Consider the following 19780-nt stretch of genomic DNA (forward strand, 5'->3'; position numbering starts at 1 on the left):
GGATATTTTCGAGGACATTTACTTCTCCATGCCGCTGCTGCTGGGTAACACAATCTCGAGAAGAAAATTGGTCAACCCAAGGTGAACGCCTACGAGAAGGAGCTTCTGAAAAAGGCCATTCTGGAGCTGAAGAAAACCATCCAGAAGGACGAGGAGTTGTCAAGAAGAACTATGTGAATTATTTTAATAACTTTCATAAATAAACCCTCAAGTACATGATACAAAGTATCCGCGTTTTTGTTTCGGCGGGTTTTGGTTCCGGGCCCTCTTTTGAGAGTCCTTCTACACATGGAAAAACGGTGCTGAACTCCGCTGGTAACTTCAAGGATGCGCATGCCCTGTCCCTGCTTGCTGACAATCTGAGCGGAAGGTTGATCGTCTTCCTCGTTGCCAGTTCCAGTTGTTGCCCCCGCGTACAGCTCGCCCATATCGGTGCAAGGGGAGGTCGTACTCTTTGTCGATAAAATTGGTTCGGGGACAAATTTTCATTTGATGACGTTATCGCTGGGATTGGGAATGCCAAGTTGGCAGTTAAGGGAAAAGCTAGGGGCAAAGATCTTGGCCGTGTTGAGGTTTTTAAAGTAGGTGCAGTACGTCGAGGTCTAGATAGCGTCTCCAAGAACTTTCTAGCCTCTCAGGGCGAAGATTCCGGGTTGGAGGAAGTCGGTTTTGCCCCAGCGGTATTAACCGGAGGCGGCCCGCTTGGCAAACCCGACGGTGTTCACGTGATCGTTTTCTGGGAGGATATGACTGAAAGTCCGAAATCGATCGGGAGCTGCTTGTTGCAAAATCCCGGAATGACCTTCTAGCGAGGCGCGTCCATCTTTCAGCAGACACGCGGAATGTGAATCGCTAGAAATTCGACCACCCTCGAGATTCCCCCCGGACGATGGTTCACTCTAGTAATCATCGTCCTCATCCGGAACTTGTTCCGTTTGAATCAAAACAAAAACATAAACAATAACATTGCGCAAAATGTCATGTCAAAGTCAGAGCTGCCAGTTGATGACATATCGATCCGTCATTTTTGACAGTGAACCGGTCCTGCCGAGGGGTCATAAAAAGGTTGAGTCATAGTTCAGAGTCCACTGTGTAGTCTTTTATTAGTCTATGTTTAATCTATTTAATTTTAACTTTTGAATATTTTTAATCTTTTAATTTTTTCCTCGAAAGAACGTCAAGCGCGCACACCGTCAATCGCGCTCATACCGAACTGTCAACTTTTCTTGGGGGGGTCACGAAAAAAACACGCAACATTTCTTGACCGCGTTCCTTCCGATCAGCATACCGTACTATGGTGAAAACAGCGTACAATTTCTTCACTCAAAGATATTTCTTCCAAGCTGTCTGAATTTTGCTCCTGGCTCGATTTATTTTGGTTGAACGGATGAAAGAGTAGGAAATATATTTGGTTTTATTTCATGGTGCTTTCTCTTTCGCTCTTACACGAAAAAACCACGTGTTGCCAGTTTGATGAAATATTGTGTTGCAGTGTTGCCAGTGACAGCATCAAATGAGCTCTATTTCAGCTTCATTTAGAGCATTTGTCCTAGAGCTGATATGTATTGAGTTTAGTTGTTTTATGACTTATATGCTTTTCAATGCTGTTGAGCAGGCAATTTATGATTTCTTTTAGTGCTGGGTGGTTACTTGGGAAAACGTGATGATTTTACAACAAGAGTGCAAAAGCTCTCCCCCCACGCGTGGAGCCGCTACTGTTAACAAAAGCTTTCAAATCCTTTTGGCCAAAGCTCGCGTGATCGCAGAAGGCGCGCGCAATTTTTGCTCAAAACCAGTTTGACCATCTGCCCGCGGACAGGTCACATCGTGCTCGTTTTCATGTGCGTTTTCGTCGTCTGCGTCGTCTGGTGAAAAACTGTTTGTTATTTTTGTTGTTGTACGACTTTTTAACACTGATTTTTAATGTTTAAAAAAGCTTTACAGTTTCGTAGCCTTCAAAAAGCGGTTTTCCGTGAGTATGAACTCCACCGACAGTCCGAACGTTCCGGCGGTCATCGACCCGGCCCCGGCCGTCAGCGAGCCTACCTTGATCGGTATTTCACAACTTCAAGTAAGAGAGGAGTTTCGGCGCGGCGCTTGCTTCGATTGCACCCTTCATGGCTTGTTTCTTTTTGCAGGACCCCGGCGATGTTTCTGCGGTGGCGTTTGAAACGGAGGAGGAACGCGAGTACCGGGATGGCCTGGAGCGCGATCGGTTAAATCGGTTAGCGTTTCTGGAGACGCAGTTTTCCGTGTTTAACGAGTTTATCAAGGAGCGACGCAACGGGGAGCCGAAGGCGCCTGCCAGGAAGCCGTTGGCCCCGTTGGATGAGAACAATAACAACGGCGAGAAGAAGCGGACCAGGCGGCACGTAAGCCGGAACAAGGAGGAGGCGGAGGTTGAGGCGTTGCCTTATTTTACGGAGTCGCCGCCGTTTATCAAGAACGGGGTGATGAGGCCGTACCAGGTTCAGGGCTTGAACTGGTTGATTTCGTTGTACGAGCGGGGAATCAACGGGATTTTGGCGGACGAGATGGGCCTGGGAAAGACGCTGCAGAGCATTTCGATTCTGGGCTATTTGAAGAATCACAAGTGAGTGTTGCGTTTGGAGTTTGTTGAGGGGATTTTGATTAGGTTCTGATTCTTCCAGGAACATTAAAGGGAAGCACATTGTGATTGTTCCGCTGACGACGATCGACAACTGGATGCGAGAGTTTGCGCGTTTTCTGCCGGAATTGCGCATCCTGCGAGGTCACTGCTACAAGCCGGACAAGAAAGCGTTCTTCGAAAATCTTGCCTCGAACAAGTGGGACGTGGTCGTTACGAATTACGACTTTTTCGTATCGTCGTTTAACAAGTTCAAACAGATCAACTATCAGTACGTGATTCTGGACGAGGCTCAGCGCAGCAAGAACGAGCATACCCGGCTGGCGCGGTTCATGCGACAGCTCACTCACCGGAACATGCTGTTTCTCACCGGAACGCCCGTCAACAACAACCTTCACGAGTTGTGGGCGTTGCTGAACTTGCTGCTGCCGGAGTTCTTCCAGAACGCGGACGATTTCGACTCGTGGTTCAAGATGGAAGACTGCATCGATCCGAACCACGAGCGGGCCGTCAGGCTGAAATCGATCCTGGAACCGATCATGCTGCGCCGGATCAAGGCCGACGTCGAGGCTGGCTTGCTGCCCAAGATGAAGACAACGCTTTTATGCCGCAAACGCGCACTCAACGGTACTGGTCCAAGCGGGTACTCTGCCGGGACGTTCCGCTGCTCAAAGGAGACGGGACCTACGTCGGCATGACAATGGGCATGCTGTTTGTGTACCTGCGAGAGATCACCATCCATCCGTACATGATTCCGCCGGCAGACCCGGACTCCAACTCGCTCGGTCAACACCTGGTCGACTCGTGCTCTCGGATGATCGTTCTGGACAAGCTGCTGACCAGGCTGAAGGCACGTGGCTCACGCGTGCTGCTTTTCTCTCAGTTCGTCCTGATGCTCAACATCCTCGAGGACGGGTGTACCCCATTTGGCATAATGGACATTTGGCATAACGGGTTTTCAAGATGGACGTTTGGCATAATGGACGTTTGGCATAATTGGTCCAAGACATCAGGGACGTTTGGCATAATGGACATTTGGCATAATGGACGTTTGGCATAATTCGTTCAAAAACCATCAAGGACGTTTGGCATAATGGACGTTTGGCATAATTATTACTAGCTTGTTTTTTTATGTCATTTTCACGAACGAAAATGTATATTTTTTACCTTTTTCATATTACTTTAAGAGATTATCATTTTTTTCTATAAAAAAATAGGTATCTCTATATTTTTTCCCCAATATTCAATTCTTTCCTTTTTGAATAATTCACAATAAATCTTTTCAATGAAATTTTGATATTTTTATTAAATAATTAGTATAAAGAAGAAAATATATCTTGTTAGCTTAAGATTTTTCCCCTTTCAATATAATTAGCAGTAATTTTTTAAATGAAATTTTCCCTTTTATATGAAATTCATGATGAGAAAACCTCTTCAAATTTTCGACAATTGAGCTTTTATAATGCAATTTTCCCTTCTTTTGATCAAAATTTTACTTGAAGAAGGAAATCTCTAAATAAATTCACATTTTCCCTTCTTTTTCGAATTTAATCTAAAGAAACCCCAGAACTGGGCAGCACTCATCCGACACGAGACTAGCGGAAAGATTCACAGACACAGAGAACACAGTTCTAGATGACCGAGAGAATTATGCCCTCGAGTCCATTTTCAAGAAAAAGTTCATCCTTCAAAACAAAAAGTGTTCTCTACGGGAACTGAACCAGAGACCTTTAATAGACTAACTCAATGACTAAACTGCCTTGGTCACAGCAGCTTGGTGACACAAGAGTAGTCAGATTTCGATGTATGACTCTTGTTGCAGATTGAAACAGTATTAATTAATTAAATTAATTGTTTTGCAGGTGTGAGTTGGTACCATTATTCTATCGAGTTTAGCATTGAGCTCTCTATAAATTTTGATGGAATTATACTCTCGATCCTGTATTTTGGGTGAATGGATGTCGATGTTGCTTTTCTTGAAATATTTTGCAATTAAGTTTTTTTATTCAATTTTCCCATCATTTTTTATATTTAACTTGAAGAAGGGATATTCTCTTATAGATGTTGTCTTTAAACATTTATATAATTTCTGCACATTTTTTCTCTGTTGGTTTATTTTAAGAGAGGTAGGTGAAAAATAAAGTTGTTTATGGAATTTTCCCTTCTTTTATTTATTCAATACTAATCTTAAAGAAGGGACAACTGCCAATTTGAAATAAAAGAAGGAAAATTTCATAACTCATTTGTCAAATATTTAGAGAAAGAAAAATGTACATCCCTTATTAAGGATGAATATTAAAGAAGAAAACATTGCATAGAAACAATGATTGAAAATTTTGAAAAAACAAGCTGCGAATTTTTTAGAGATTTTACCTTATTTTAGCTTTAAAATAAAAGAAGAGCAAATTGCTTTAAAAAATTTAAATTTAAAAAATTTCGTTAAAGAAGAGCAAAATGTACATACATTCTTTAGGTTGAATTTGAAAAAGGAGGGAAAAGGGTAAACAGTATAAAATCTTTATTGCTAAATTTCAAAGACTGGCAAAACTTACATCACTTTGTTAGGTTGAATTTAAAATAAAAGAAGGAATAATTGAATACAAAAAATTAGCTGCAAAATATTTCAAAAGAAGACAAATCTCAATATAATATATTTATGAAAAAAATGCATTTTATATTTATGAAAAATTGCATTTTCAAGCTTTATTAAGAAAAAAAAGGAAAAAACACATCTATTGGGAGAAAATGACAAAGATACTAGATTTCTTGAAAAAAATCATTTTTAAAGTAAAGTTATCTGCTTAGAAAAAGGGGAAAAACCTATAAATTATTATTCTTTACAAAAATAAATACTAATTGAACAAAAAAAGCTAGCAAAAATTATGCCAAACGTCCATTATGCCAAACGTCCTTCATGGGTTTCGAACGAATTATGCCAAATGTCCATTATGCCAAATGTCCATTATGCCAAACGTCCCTGATGCCTTGGACCAATTATGCCAAACGTCCATTATGCCAAACGTCCATCTTGAAAACCCGTTATGCCAAATGTCCATTATGCCAAATGGGGTACACCCCTCGAGGACTATCTCGTCTGGAAGGGTTACAAGTACTCACGACTTACCGGCACGACCCCGCAGGAATCGCGCCAACAGATGATCGACGAGTTCAACTCCCCCGGGTCGGAAACGTTCATCTTCATGATCACAACGCGTTCCGGCGGACTCGGCATCAACCTGCCCACCGCCGACACCGTCATCTTCTACGACCTGGACTGGAACCCCCAGGCGGACTTTCAAGCCGAGGACCGAGCCCACCGAATCGGTCAGCTCAAGCAGGTCCACGTGTTCCGCTTCGTCATCCTGGGCACGGTCGACGAAGCCGTGTACGGCCACTCCCAGCGCAAAACCCAACTCGACAAAGCGATCGTCAAGAAGAGTCTCGGCGATGCCGACACCCAGCACGCGGTCGAATACCACCGGCAGCAGCTCGAGTCCGGCCAAAACATGGACCCGACGGCCGTCGACGGCAAGCTCGACGAAATCTTCGCCCAAATTGACGGCGGCGAACGCAGCGCAGCACTCGGCAATCTCTGCCAGGAGATTCACCTGAAGGCGCTCCGCAAGCGAACGCTGTCCGAGGACGAAGCGCTCGAGGCGATCAAACCACCGGCGAAGAAGCCGAAACCGGAGCTGGATCTCACCAGCGGCTATCGCTACAGACCGCGCCGGGCCAAGAAGGTCTGGGTGCCCAAGCAGGACACGGACGTGGTGGTAAAGCTGGCCAAGAGCGATACCGCCGACAGTATTCCGGTGCCGGAGCCGACCAACAGCGACAAGGACTGGCAGCCGGAAGTTTAGGACAAAGTCCGTTCAGTATTACTATGATTTGAGTTACCTGATGATTGTTCAAGTTTTCGTTTTATTCGTGTTCCTTGTTTCAAAATACTCTTGTGTTCTGTTACGCTTCTGTTTGTAACGTTCGATTTTACCGGTGTCGAAGGTCACCGTCGAGCTCTGCGAGCTAGTTCCGTCCGGAATCTTTGTACTACTCTTAATTATAAATGAAATACAATTCTGTTTAAGATTATCGAATCAACTACAAAAGTGCTTCTTAAACATTTTCAATCTAACTTTATTCATTGTACACACCAGATATACAACACACTTTTCACCACGCCGGCACTAATCCGAAACGTCCATTTCTTCGTCATCATCGTCGTCCTCACTCGACGATCCTTCGGCACTTTGTTCCGCTCCAGCTTCTTCCTCCTCCTCCTCATCATCATCATCTTCCATGCTTCCATTCCGCAACCGCAGAATGCTTCCGACCGTTTCGTCCGCCTCGCCATCATCATCGTCGTCCCCGTCAACGTCATCGGAATCATCATCGACCGACGATGACCCACCCTGGCCACCATCGCCAACCTTCCCCAGCACCGAATCCACGTCCGACTCGTCGTCCTCGTGGTAGACGAGAGCTTGCGCGTTCACCAGCTCCTCCGGATTCTTGGCCAACCGCTCGGTACGATCCAGCTGGTTCACGAGCAGGTCCAACCGGCCACTGAGTCTGTAATGGGATCGCTGTTAACGCGCTGGACTTGAAGCTAGGCGCTTGAACACTTACTTGGACAGCGAGTTGGCATGCTGCACCCGGTACTCGATGATGCCCAGACAGGTGCTGAAGTTAGCCAGCAGATTCTCCGAGCCCAGCGCCATCAGCTGGCTCGTGTGGCTGTGGATGAGGGCCTTCAGCCAGCAAACAGCCGTTGCGACACTGTAAACAAAAACGAAGTTTTCACATGCTGTCTGCCATCTATCTCTTCAAACTTACTGCACAGTTTTCTGCTGCATCAGCGTGGAAATCTCCGCCAGCAGCGCCGAGATGTACTGCGCCGGAATGCGCTCCGCCGTCCGCTGAATCAGCTCCGGCTCGTTCCGGCCGAACACGCTGCGCAGAATCTCCGCGTCCTTGCTGTGAAGTCCCTGCAGCAGCAAATGGGCCATATTCTTCTGACTAATCCCCGAAGACTTCCCCCCGTCCCCGCCATCCCCCGTCAGCGCCAAGTTCTCCAGCCGATCCTCCATCGGAATCTCCACCGTCTTGAGCGCTTTCTTGCCCGCGTTGACCGGGTTCAGAAACTCCACCGACGCGCTGTCCACCGTCGGCGTGCGCGTCTTCAGCTGCAGCTCTTCCTGCTCCTTGCGCTGGAACGAGGCGGCCGGTTCGCGCACAATCACGACCTGCTTCTGGCCCCGCACCGTGTCCTCCTGGAGCTGTTCGAACTTGAGACCGAGCTCGGAGCCGTACGCGAGCAGCACTTCCGGCAGGTTCGGGGAGAATTCCAGGCTGGCGGCGAAGATGGGCAGGCGGCCGACCACCTTGGTGCCCGTTCCCTTGGTGTCCTGCGCCACCTCGAACGTGTGCGTCGGCTTGACCGGCTTGGAGGCGTTGATTCTGGGGAAGGAAGCGGGGGGTTTCATTAGATAATTTAATTGTTTTATCATTCCCAGTCAGGATCAAAAGATAGAATTAATGTGAATAATTTAGAATATTTTAGGCGGTTCGTTTTTTTAATCTAATTTATACATGAGGTAGGGAAAATATACCCATTTTAAGCCTAATAAGCGGTCGAGTTTGAATGATGCTGGATAATGTGGAGTGTGCCTTGAAATTTACTAAAACCAAGTACACCAACGAGTAGAGCAACTTTTTGTGAACATTTCTGTTTATTTTCACTTTTACTAAAAGTTAATCAATTCCTTTTACAAGCATTTAATAAAAATATTTCCCAAATTTATTCTAATCTGAAATGCATTGGGCCACGCCCATTTTCCTATTATCAGCCTTAGTTCTTCTTTTCTTCCAGCGCTCTTTTGGGTCTGCTTAGTGCTGCCAATTGTGATGAAATTTTCAGCGAACACTCACGAAAAGTAGCATTTATAGAGAAAGTTTACTGGCATCACTGGATCACTCCAACAGACACTGCTGCTGGTCTTGGTAGCCACCCTTTGTTCTTTATTCGCCTTCGCTTCTCGCTCGGTTTTCTTCAGCCTTCGATTGGAATGGGTCGTCAAAAGTCAAACGTCAAAAGACTTGGCGTGTTTGTTGTTTTTATGGCAAAAGAACATGTTGCCGGTAGTTGGAAGCAATTTCATATCTTAAGTGCTTTGAAATCGTTAGCGCAAGTGAAAAGATATTGATGGCGGCTTTCGTTAAGCAGTTAACATTTCATCTTGCGTGTGGATGTGTGTGCCTACAAAATGGTTCTTTTGAAATCACCAACGTTTATATCACCCTGCTGTCATTGGAGGGCAGGCTTGCCACAAATACAGATTTTTTTGGCACATACCAAACACTCAATCGAGTATAACTTTAAAGAATAATATTCTTACCAAAAACTGAACATGCCAAAAGATGCTAACAATGTTTATCTTTTTGGCCAATTTAACAAAAACTGCTCAAATTTATTTTAACTGTAAAAAAAAATTCATTTGTGTTTCGGGCCTGTGCTGAAAAATCTGTATTTGTGGCAAGCCTGTTGGAGGGGAAGCTTTGTTATAATTCGTTTTCCTTCGCCAAATGTACATGGCGCCTTTTTCATGATGCTTTTTATCGTCACGAGGTTTATGTAGTCTTTTGTTTGACAGGTTGACGGGCACTGCGGATACCAGAAATTTTTTTTATGTTACTTTATTTAAAATCAATATAAAACAGACTTTAATGAACTTACTTTTGCTAATTAAAATTTTTGGTGGAGGAGTACTTTCAGAATATACAATTAGGTTTTACAGCGTCACGTCACGAGCGCACACGCACACTTATTTTTACAGAGACACACGTGCAAAAAATGTAAACAGTGCAGCAGCCCTCTGTCACGCCGGCCATGTTTATGAAACCTAAATGTTCGACGCGAACATGAAGACAACAAAGAATATGAAGAACGCATTTGCTGTCAAAATTTGAAAATAAACAAACCACGTGGTAAAAAAAGCATAATTTCATAATGTTGAAATGATTTCCATGAAAAATAACGACACGGGACGGATTTCCAAACACAAGTTCCCGAAGGACTCAATCCGCCAGAGACTATGGATAAATGCCCCGCGAAATTGCGATAAAAACGGTTTTGCAAGTTCAAAGTTCAGATTTTTTCGGACTACTTCGCGATGAAATTCTTGTGAGTCCACAAAAGGTCGGATTCTACACAAGCACGCGATTCCTTCGATTCCCTGTGTGAGTCGACAGCGGGAGTGGGCCAGTCCTCGGAGAAGGTTATCGAAGGATGCTCGGAAAGACCAGCTCCGCTACAATCGCCGGAATCACGGATGTTTCTGCACTTGGTCGGTTAATCCCCGCCGGAGATTGTAGCGAGTTGTTCGGAAGGATCTACAGCGGGACTTGGCCAGTCCCCGGTCCAGTACTACTTCCCGGTCAATCGGAAGCAACAGTTCTCACCTTTTTTCGTAACAGATTTGCACACACAAAAAGTGATGTTTCTTGAAGATTTGGTGTAAACAAACAGACAACACCAATACTGCTACACTCACAGAGCCCACGCAGCAGTATTAGTGAAGAGCCCACGATAAACAACGTGGGCTCTTCACTAATACTACTACGTGGGCTCTTCGAGGTTTTGGTGACTGTCAAACGTTCTAGCCATTTACAGTGGTGCCAGAGGGTTGCAGTGCAGCCAAGCTATCAAATTTCTAACCTCAAAATCGAGTCGGCGTAAAACCTAATTAGGTTTTACGCCGACTCGATTTGGAGGTTAGAAAGGAGTGCACTGTTTACATGGACTCTGCACAGTTCGATGCGGTCGTCGATTTTGTTCGGGGAAATTCGTTGAAAATCGACGAAAACCATGTAAACAGTGCACACGAGCTGTCAAATGACGGCACGGTGTAAAACCTAATTAGCAGTTTTTAAAGACTTTTAAGATGAGCTACATACCCTTGAGTAGCCAAATTTACCACCAATTTAGAAACAAAAAAAAATAGATAAACTTTCAATCCAATGTTTAAGGACAAAAACAGCCTAAAAAATTTATAATTTAAAAACATTAAAACTTCAAATTAAATGTTTAGAATGTTAAATTTTAAAACTTTTGAATTCTTCGAATTTGTGGAAATTTTTTTTTTAATTTTTATTTTTTTTTTAATTTGAAAGGTCCTATAAACAACATTCTATTTTATTTAGTTTTTGAAACACCTTGAGTCAGGAGTACACTCAAACCCCGATAGGTTGACACCAACTGTTGTCAAACGAACGGGGTCACTTTTTAGTTTGACACCCCCTTTACACGGAGTTCACACACACTATCAAACGTTTGTTTTGATAGTGTTCGTGAGGGCCGTGTAAAAAGTGACAGTTCGTCAATTTTTAGTTTGACTTTGACGAACCAACGGGGTACAAACAAAAAAAAAGTGTCAAACGAAAAAGTGACCAACCACCGGGGGTTGAGTGTACTCAAAAACCTCAAAAACACTCAAAAAGCCAAAAAAAAGACAATTTTGTTTATTTGACCTTTTCTTGAAAAAAAAAATAAACTCTAGGTTTATGTTGTACTTTGCCTAAATTTTTTTTATTATTTTTGTATTTTTGCCTTCCTCACCTTACTAAGGAAAGGCTATAAAATCTGAACTTTTTTAATTAAACCTCCTAGACCTACCGTCATTTATACATATCGACTCAGAATCACCAGCTGAGCAAATGTCTGTGTGTTTGGCTGTATGTACAGGGTTATACGGACGGCGCGTATTTCGAGGATTTGGCGCAGATTTCGCGCGGATGGCCATTTTGATAAATAATTAGATAGAATGACTTTCAAGTTATTAAGAAAATTATTATTAAGAATTACGAGAATTTGTCTTTTTTCCATTGAGTGCAATTTCAATTTCTCATTAATAGACTTTATTTTTTGAAAAAGTTTGTTTGTATTTTCTTAATACGAACCGTCCAAAAATTAAGATGAAGATTATGTAGAGATTATTTTTTAAATGTATGGTTGAGAATTTCTTAAATAAAATTATTACTACACTTAACTCATTTCTTAATATATCCGCTCTGAATATGTAATTTCTTTTGAGTTTTGAGTAATGTTTTTTTAACCTTATTTATTTTTAATTTTATAGTGGATATATTCAACTTGCCTTTGAATTTATGATGGGATTCACCCGTAGAAATATTTTTTTCTAAATTTAAACATTCTTGGCGAAAAATAAAAAGATCTGAACATTCAAAAATTAATGCTCCATCATTCAAAATTCAAATTTCAAAAATTCGAAACTTTTTTATATTTTAATAGCTTTTTAATAAATTTTTTAAAATTCAAATTAAATTTTTCGGATTTTGAAATTGTAATTAAAAAACCAAATTTCTAAATTCAGAGTTTTAAAAATCTGAAATTCAAAACTCCAAAAAACTAAAAAATCAAAAATTCAACATTTAAAGAAAAAATTAAAATTTAAAATAATCAAAACTTAAAAAAAAATAAAAAAAATCTAAATTTAAAAACTAAAAAGTATTAAATTTAAAACAATTTTGAAAACAAAAAAACGACAATCTAAAAAATCTCAAACATAATTAAAATTCTTAGATTCTTAAAATCCCAAATTCTTAAATCCTAAAATTGCTTGATTTTTTAATTCCTAAATTCTTAAATCCTTAAATTCTTAGTTTTTTAGAAGAAAATATTTCAAATATTAGAAATTCAATTTGTTTCGGAATGAAATTTTATTCGCAATTCGCAATTTTCAGTGTAAGAACGGGCCTTGACCGATACCTCAAGCAGTTGACTCAACATAGAGGTATCATCAGCATCATTCATCCTTGGCCTGCAAGGCAAATTGGGCGACAACGTAAAAAAAACTAAAAACAGCGAGTTTTTTTTTCAAAACAGTTACCTGAAAACTTGAAATGTTTTTTTTTTAATTTTTTGGTTGAACATTTGACTTTCGACTATAAGTCTTTCAAGATTTTTTTAAAAAGGTAAATGCCTTTTAAAATATAGTTTGGTAATTTTTTTTGACTATCCTGCTATTTTCTAAAAAGATTACATTTTATATCCTTAAAATATATACCAAAATTAATTTTTTTTTATATATTTTTTAGTGAAGAAGCGTTAAGACTACCGCAAACAAACAAACAAAATTTTACTTTCTGATAGTTTGCCAGCAGAGCCGTACCTTGGGTCCACGGCGCCCTTGGCGAAGCATCAATTTGGCGCCCCTCCCAAATTTACAAGAAATTTGAAATTGAGGTTAATTTTCAATGATTGCTTCAATGAGTTTTGATTTAATAATTGCAGTTGGAGACCTTAATATGGTTAAATCCAGAAACACAGTTATTTATTTATTTTTATGTTTAATTTTTAAATAATATTAGGTTGATTTAAAAATTCATTGTGGGAATTGCGTTGGCGGAATCTTTCTCAGATTTCATAACACGATAATGAAAGCTAGGTTTTGTTTTTTATTAATTTATTTTTCAGATAAATGCACAGAATTGAACTATAAATGTTGCTTTAATTTGTTGGCAAATTTGATCTTTTTTTCTAAGCCTGTATAAATCTGATCTAGTATTAAATTTAATGTATAAGCAAAGAACTTAACCGGATTCGTAAAATAATTAGTTGATTTGGCTTTGGATTTCATTTTAGTGCAATTAGAAAAAAGAAAAAAATCTTTCTTCAAAATAAAAAAATAATTGGTCGATGCCCGTGTCCTCTTTTGTTTTATCTAGATCCCAGCAAGCTTAGTACAAAAGAGCAAACCGGCATCGAAGTATAATTTTTCAACATGCAGCGGCAAAACCATATTTCGTCAAAATCAATTAAAGATCATTCAAAATCCAGCGCAATTCATGATGAAACTTATTTTAATATTTGGGCAAAAATATCAAGATAAGAAATTTTTATTCATTTAAAGTGATTCGCCCATACGAGGCTTGAGAATATTTATCAGAATTTTATATTTATAATTATATTTTGCATTGATTTTTTTTGATCGGTATATTTTTAATTCGTGTTATTAAATTTTATGTTTCAGAAAATTATTTTTTTAAGCAAAGCTATATCAATGTTTTCAAACCTTGAAAAAATATATTTTTTTTGTTTTTAACTGAAAAAACAAGTTTGAATCGTTTCTCATTACGATTAAAAAAGTAAACAACACCGGTTAAGCTAAAACTGAAAAAGTGATGTTTACATTTTGTGTGCTCTGTAAAATATTTTTTTCTTGAAAAAAATAATGTTGGTCTTATTAGTGAAAATTTAAAGCAGTTTTCCTATTTCAAAACACTAGTATTTTGAAAAACAGCGTAGGCAAATTTCAATGCACGAATTTGCGACATAAACTTTGAAAAATATTTGCAACGGCCTAAAATGTAAAAATAATTCCAATTTCAAAGAAGCTCGAAATATGACCATCATTTTTGGCTGATTGTGATTTACATCCAAATTAAAATAACATATAGTTGTAAATTTTTGTAGTCTGGAAGGTATTACTTAAACTCCTTTATACAATGTTCCAAACTTTAATGCTGTATTCATTTTGAGAAGCTCTTTTAGAACTCCTTGAACTTTCTGCCACTTGAGCAAAAAATAAAAAAATAAATTTTCAAAAACACTTCGGTAGAAATATTCATATAATTGATTTTAACGATTTTAATTTAAACCAAATTATCAGTTATTTATAGTTCTACTTTATAATTTGGCACCCATTCTGTTGCAAATACCAAATGAGAATTTTATAACTGACATGAAAATTTTGTACTATCATCGATTTCGGCGCCCCCCAAGGGCTGGCGCCCTTGGCGGTCGCCAACTGCGCCGACCCCTAGGTACGGCGCTGTTTGCCAGTTTTCAAACTCACAAACTTGATTGCGGCAAACTCGCAAACAAGGCTAAATGTATGCAGGCTGATGTTTGTATACACAAATCCAGGCAAACAAACAAATCTAATCTAATCTAACCCTAGCGCAGCCAGTCATTCGAGGGCATCCTGGAAAATGCCTTAGGTTGATCAACGCCTAGCATCCTCTTGTCATTATTAACACTTGCAGTGCCCCAATGCATCAGATTGCTTTGAAACATCACAAACGTTAAAGCGGCCAGGCCAACTGCGTAAAGTTAACCGCAAAGATGATTCGTTGAAGTGGATTGAGTTTGAGCACGAATGGTCAAACAACAATACATTTCTGAATCTACAGGGGAGGAAGAAACGTGGGGATCCCCCGCGCACGTTCCTGTTTGTTTAGGCAATAAATCGTTGGAAGCCACCATGCTAATAAGTTTTGGTGCTCCGGGACATTCAGGGATGGTACATTGTATTTCCACAAATGCCTAGGACATCATATTACGTGCTGGTTATAGCGTCACAACTCGCTTTACAAATCCCGACAAACAAACAAAGCGTAGAAACTGTCAAAAAGTGCGAGTTTGTTTGTTTGTTTGCCGTAGTGTAATGGCTCCTTTACCGTTTTTGTTACATTTCCACTGCCCTTCTACGTATAATTGTCCTTTGTGTTTTTTCGACGATTTTAACATTTTTAAGTTTAGTTTGACCTATACTTTTAGAGAAACACATAAATGCTCTTACGGCCTTTCATTACACGTGTTTAAATGTGAAGAAAGGTCGTAAGAGCAAAGTCTTACCGTTTCTTTTAAATGTTGCTCCAAACATGTGGCCGTCCATTTTCAGAATTAATGTTAAAAAGTGCTTTAAAAACTACTACCGTAAAACGGGGTGACTTTGATACTGACCGTGGTAGAGAAGTGTTCGAAGTACCTCAACAAGAACTTTTCATTAAATTTTGACAAGTTTAAAAAGTTAGTTAAGTATAGTTAAGAAAATGTTGATGAAAGTCATTATTTTTAACTTCTCAAAGTGTCATGATTTACCTAAAATTTATATGTATTTTGCTGTAAAGCTTATATACTTAGTTAACTAAATATAAACATTGATTTTTTTTTTCTTAAAACTATATCAGCTACTTTAGTGATGGTACATTTAGCGTACAAATAAAGTTTGAACATCTTAAATATGATTTTAACAAGAAAAACTATGACTATCAAAGTCACCCCGGAATTAAAACTAAAATTTTTTAACGTAAATATTTTTCTAAACATTATTGAAAAAACTTTTTTTCTGAAATAGTGCATGGACTTTGTGTGGCCTACCCCAGTACATGTTTTAAAAATAATAATTTTGAGAAAAACCTTACCTGTTCGAAAATGTTCCAAAACAAATTGAAATCCTATCAAAGTCACCCCGGTTTACGGTACCTCTATTAAGTCTGTAACACTGGTTGTAAGAACGGCTGGCAAAATTGTATAAAGTTTTGTATGGAAGAACTAAATCATTAAATGATGCAAAAATGCATCTCTGGCCTTAGAGAAAGCACTTACAATGTTTCGTCAAAGATAAAAGTGTTTGAAAATAATTAATATTCAAAGTCCTAGAAAATTTCTCTGCGCCCAATTCTACAAAATAAAACTTACTTGTTCAAATCCTTCGCAAAATAGTGCGCAATCCCGGACTTGGCCACCACCAGCAGATGCAGCGTGTTCTCCTCCATCCGCGCGGAAATACTCTCCGGGGCATCATCCAGTGCAAACAGCCCAGCCGGAATCTTCTCATCGCCTTCCAGCGCCCACAACGAAACGTTCCGATCGTTGGTCGACCCGGTCAGCGCGTAAATCGCCCCATCCAAATCATTAACGACCTCCACCAGGACAATGTTGGACGTGTGGCCAACCAGCTGGCGAACCATCTTTCCCTTCGCAGTGTCCCACAGCTTAAGCTGCTTCGAACCTGCGAGGATCGTTTCCCCCTGATGAGTCGCGGCCAAACTGGTCAGCTTTTCAAAGCCCACATTGTGAACCTTTTTCTGCTCACAATCCGCCACACTCCACTCGATCACCTTGCCATCGTTCCCGGACGTGAAAAGCGCACCCCCCTCGCTGCAGATTCCCGTAATCGCCCCCGTGTGACCCGCCCCCTTGAAGCTCTTCTCGATCTGGGCCGTGGCCGGATTGTACAGCGCGATCCCGCCTTTACTCGTGCCGAACGCCACCATCGTCTGACCTGCCCCACCGCCACCACTACTGGACCGCTTTTTCTTTTGGCACTTTGCCCTCCCCACCTGCCTGGACCTGGACCCACGTGAAGCAGGTGCACGGAACGTTCAGGTGCAGGTTCGGCGTGTAAATCTGCGCGACGCTGCTCTTCTCGACGTCGTACGTCACGAACTTGCCCTGGCTGTTGACGAACGCAAACAGCTTGCCGTCGCGGGAGAACCGACGCGCAATCGATGCCGCCATCGTGGGAGCACTGCTTACACAATTATTTTTCGCTGAATTTGAAACAAAAATTAGTTTGAAACCGCGATCGAACTGCAAACAGCGTGTTTTGAAGACGGCATGTTCGGCGGCCGAGAACTGTCAATTCAATCGGCCAGTGACGTCTGCGGAGGGAAGCATTCACGAATGGGGTCACGATAAACAAACATTTTCAAAATAGAGATGTGAGCCGTTTGAAGGAAATCAAATGCACTGAAATAAAAACGTAGCATTTTTTTATTATTGAGAAATTAAAAAAACTTTTTTAATACAAACATTGCACCTAGCATTGCACCAATTTCTCCACCTGTGCAAATAATAACTGCACACAAAATAAGGCTTTCCGGGCCCAGTGAAAAAAATATAATTTAACTTAAAAATGACGAAATCCTCGTCACAGTGTCCTGATGTAAACAATGATCGAGCTGTAGCTGTCACAGCCCTGCGAAGTATGTTGGCTGACATATCGGGCAGTCAGTCAAATAAACCAGCTATAAGTCGCTTGACAAAAAAAATGCTGGAAAGAGATAGGAAACCTGATGCAAACAAACGTCCAGCTGTCATGCAAACATACTTTGAATGTGTTGGTAAATTTCTGACTAGAAACCCGCATAATCAAAAACCATCGGGGAATAGTCCAAACTATATTACTACTAAAGAGATGTAGTTACCACATACTTAACCATTATCATATAGTTACGGCACTATACAAAACCATAACGAAACTGATCGTTAAATGATGACGTTTTTATTGAAGTAAATCTAATGATTCTAACTATTTTTGAACTATTTGGGGTACAATAACCTTACACTAAACAGTTCGGATTGTTTAGACAACGTGACTCAACGAAAAAATGTACAAGTCCAAATAGTTCAAACAATTTATCAACTTTATTGAGAACAATATAGCAAAATTCCACAGATTTTAGATTTTTATAGTCAGAACCTGTAAGAACTAAAACCTACTATAAATGCTATAGTAGATCACAATTGATGGCGGCCACATTTTTTCGATAAGTTTGTATAATCCAAATAATTTGTCAACTTACATGAAGTAAAATTACTATACACCATACTATTTTGAATTAAAAATTTCTATAAGTCCAAATAGTTCAAACAATATTTCAACAGTATGGAGTACAATTACAGTTTGTTATATAATCCAACTATATGTTAAACGATTGGTACAAAAATTTCAACTTTTATCAAGTAAATTAATCACAGTCGATTCCTCTGGATGATAGAGAACCTTCAACACTCTCACTTCTCCTCAGATTATCAGAAAACTCCCCAAAAGAAGAAAAATGTTACGAGGGCTCATGAAATTGACTTTCACTATTCCAGAAAAAGTAGGCATGCTGTTCTTACCATACACCAAAAATATGTGTACTACATGGTGGACTATTACTGTTCACTATAAAATGAGTCAATTGTTTGGACTACTTGGACTTATCGAAAAATACTTGCCCCCGAGCTTGCTCCTTCTAACACAACATGTCACCAAAACCACTGAAAAACCACCAACAGATATAGATCAATCGGATAAGGCGGCAGCAGTTCGGCAGCAACGTAAATAACATCACATATAATGGCGGTAAACATTCACCAACTATCGATAGAACTTAAAAATCAAATTTGATTATATCCGAAGTAGTTATCACAACAATTGTAGGGTTCATTTTGCGGTCTTTTTAAAGTGTCGGCAAAGTAGTGTCGGTAAAGTAGTTTTTCAGAAACTTTATAGGAATAGTCAATTTTTTGGGCAATGACTATTTGACGTAAAATCCAAGTTTATAAAAATATTTACATATGTATGAAAACCTCATATAGTTTTCTGCCTAACAACTAATTTCTCATATAGTAAAATCGACCAAAACTATTTTGGGAATGGAATTAATGGTTTGATATATCGTACATATATAGTTGGGTTACAATTTAATGAATAGTAGAGACCATTTGATAAATAGTTGAGTAACTATTTGTCATAAAGTAGTTATATAGTTCATGACTATGCGGGAAGCCTTATATTTGCACACTGAAAATCACCACGGGGAACCGAGATATGGCTGGATTTTTACCGGAACTTTTATTCCGACGATATAAAAAAAAAACCCCTTTGGCCAAATATCAACAAAATATTTTGCTTTTGACAAACAGTAGACAGTACAGAATTGGCCACAAGAACCATGTTCCGGGACTCCGGTGGAAGATTGACCAGGAAGGTCCAGTAATTTTGGCATGATGCATTTCAAATATCATGATTTCAACAGAGTAGCCTACTACTAGTGTTTAATTGGGTGTACCCCATTTGGCATAATGGACATTTGGCATAACGGGTTTTCAAGATGGACGTTTGGCATAATGGACGTTTGGCATAATTGGTCCAAGACATCAGGGACGTTTGGCATAATGGACATTTGGCATAATGGACGTTTGGCATAATTCGTTCAAAAACCATCAAGGACGTTTGGCATAATGGACGTTTGGCATAATTATTACTAGCTTGTTTTTATGTCATTTTCACGAACGAAAATGTATATTTTTACCTTTTTCATATTACTTTAAGAGATTATCATTTTTTTCTATAAAAAAATAGGTATCTCTATATTTTTTCCCCAATATTCAATTCTTTCCTTTTTGAATAATTCACAATAAATCTTTTCAATGAAATTTTGATATTTTTATTAAATAATTAGTATAAAGAAGAAAATATATCTTGTTAGCTTAAGATTTTTCCCCTTTCAATATAATTAGCAGTAATTTTTTAAATGAAATTTTCCCTTTTATATGAAATTCATGATGAGAAAAACCTCTTCAAATTTTCGACAATT

At 39.7% G+C, this 19780-nt stretch overlaps 2 protein-coding genes across 2 annotated transcripts; one reads left to right on the plus strand and one right to left on the minus strand.

Annotated features, from left to right (window-relative positions):
• The first annotated feature begins 1777 nt into the window (after window positions 1–1777).
• On the plus strand, window positions 1778–6702 carry LOC6043670 (probable global transcription activator SNF2L1). The gene is given in 6 exon segments (XM_038253740.1): window positions 1778–1878; window positions 1937–2071; window positions 2139–2593; window positions 2652–3205; window positions 3208–3512; window positions 5686–6702. Coding segments are annotated over 5 exon segments (2190 nt in total). The 5' UTR covers window positions 1778–1878; window positions 1937–1978; the 3' UTR covers window positions 6469–6702.
• Window positions 6688–17062, minus strand: LOC6043669 (WD repeat-containing protein 43). The gene is given in 5 exon segments (XM_038253741.1): window positions 6688–7177; window positions 7235–7384; window positions 7442–8065; window positions 16110–16735; window positions 16737–17062. Coding segments are annotated over 5 exon segments (1980 nt in total). The 5' UTR covers window positions 16932–17062; the 3' UTR covers window positions 6688–6792.
• Between the last annotated feature and the right edge of the window lie 2718 nt (window positions 17063–19780).

The sequence above is a fragment of the Culex quinquefasciatus genome, chromosome 2, assembly GCF_015732765.1.
Source record: "Culex quinquefasciatus strain JHB chromosome 2, VPISU_Cqui_1.0_pri_paternal, whole genome shotgun sequence".
Classification (NCBI taxonomy): Eukaryota; Metazoa; Arthropoda; class Insecta; order Diptera; family Culicidae; genus Culex; species Culex quinquefasciatus.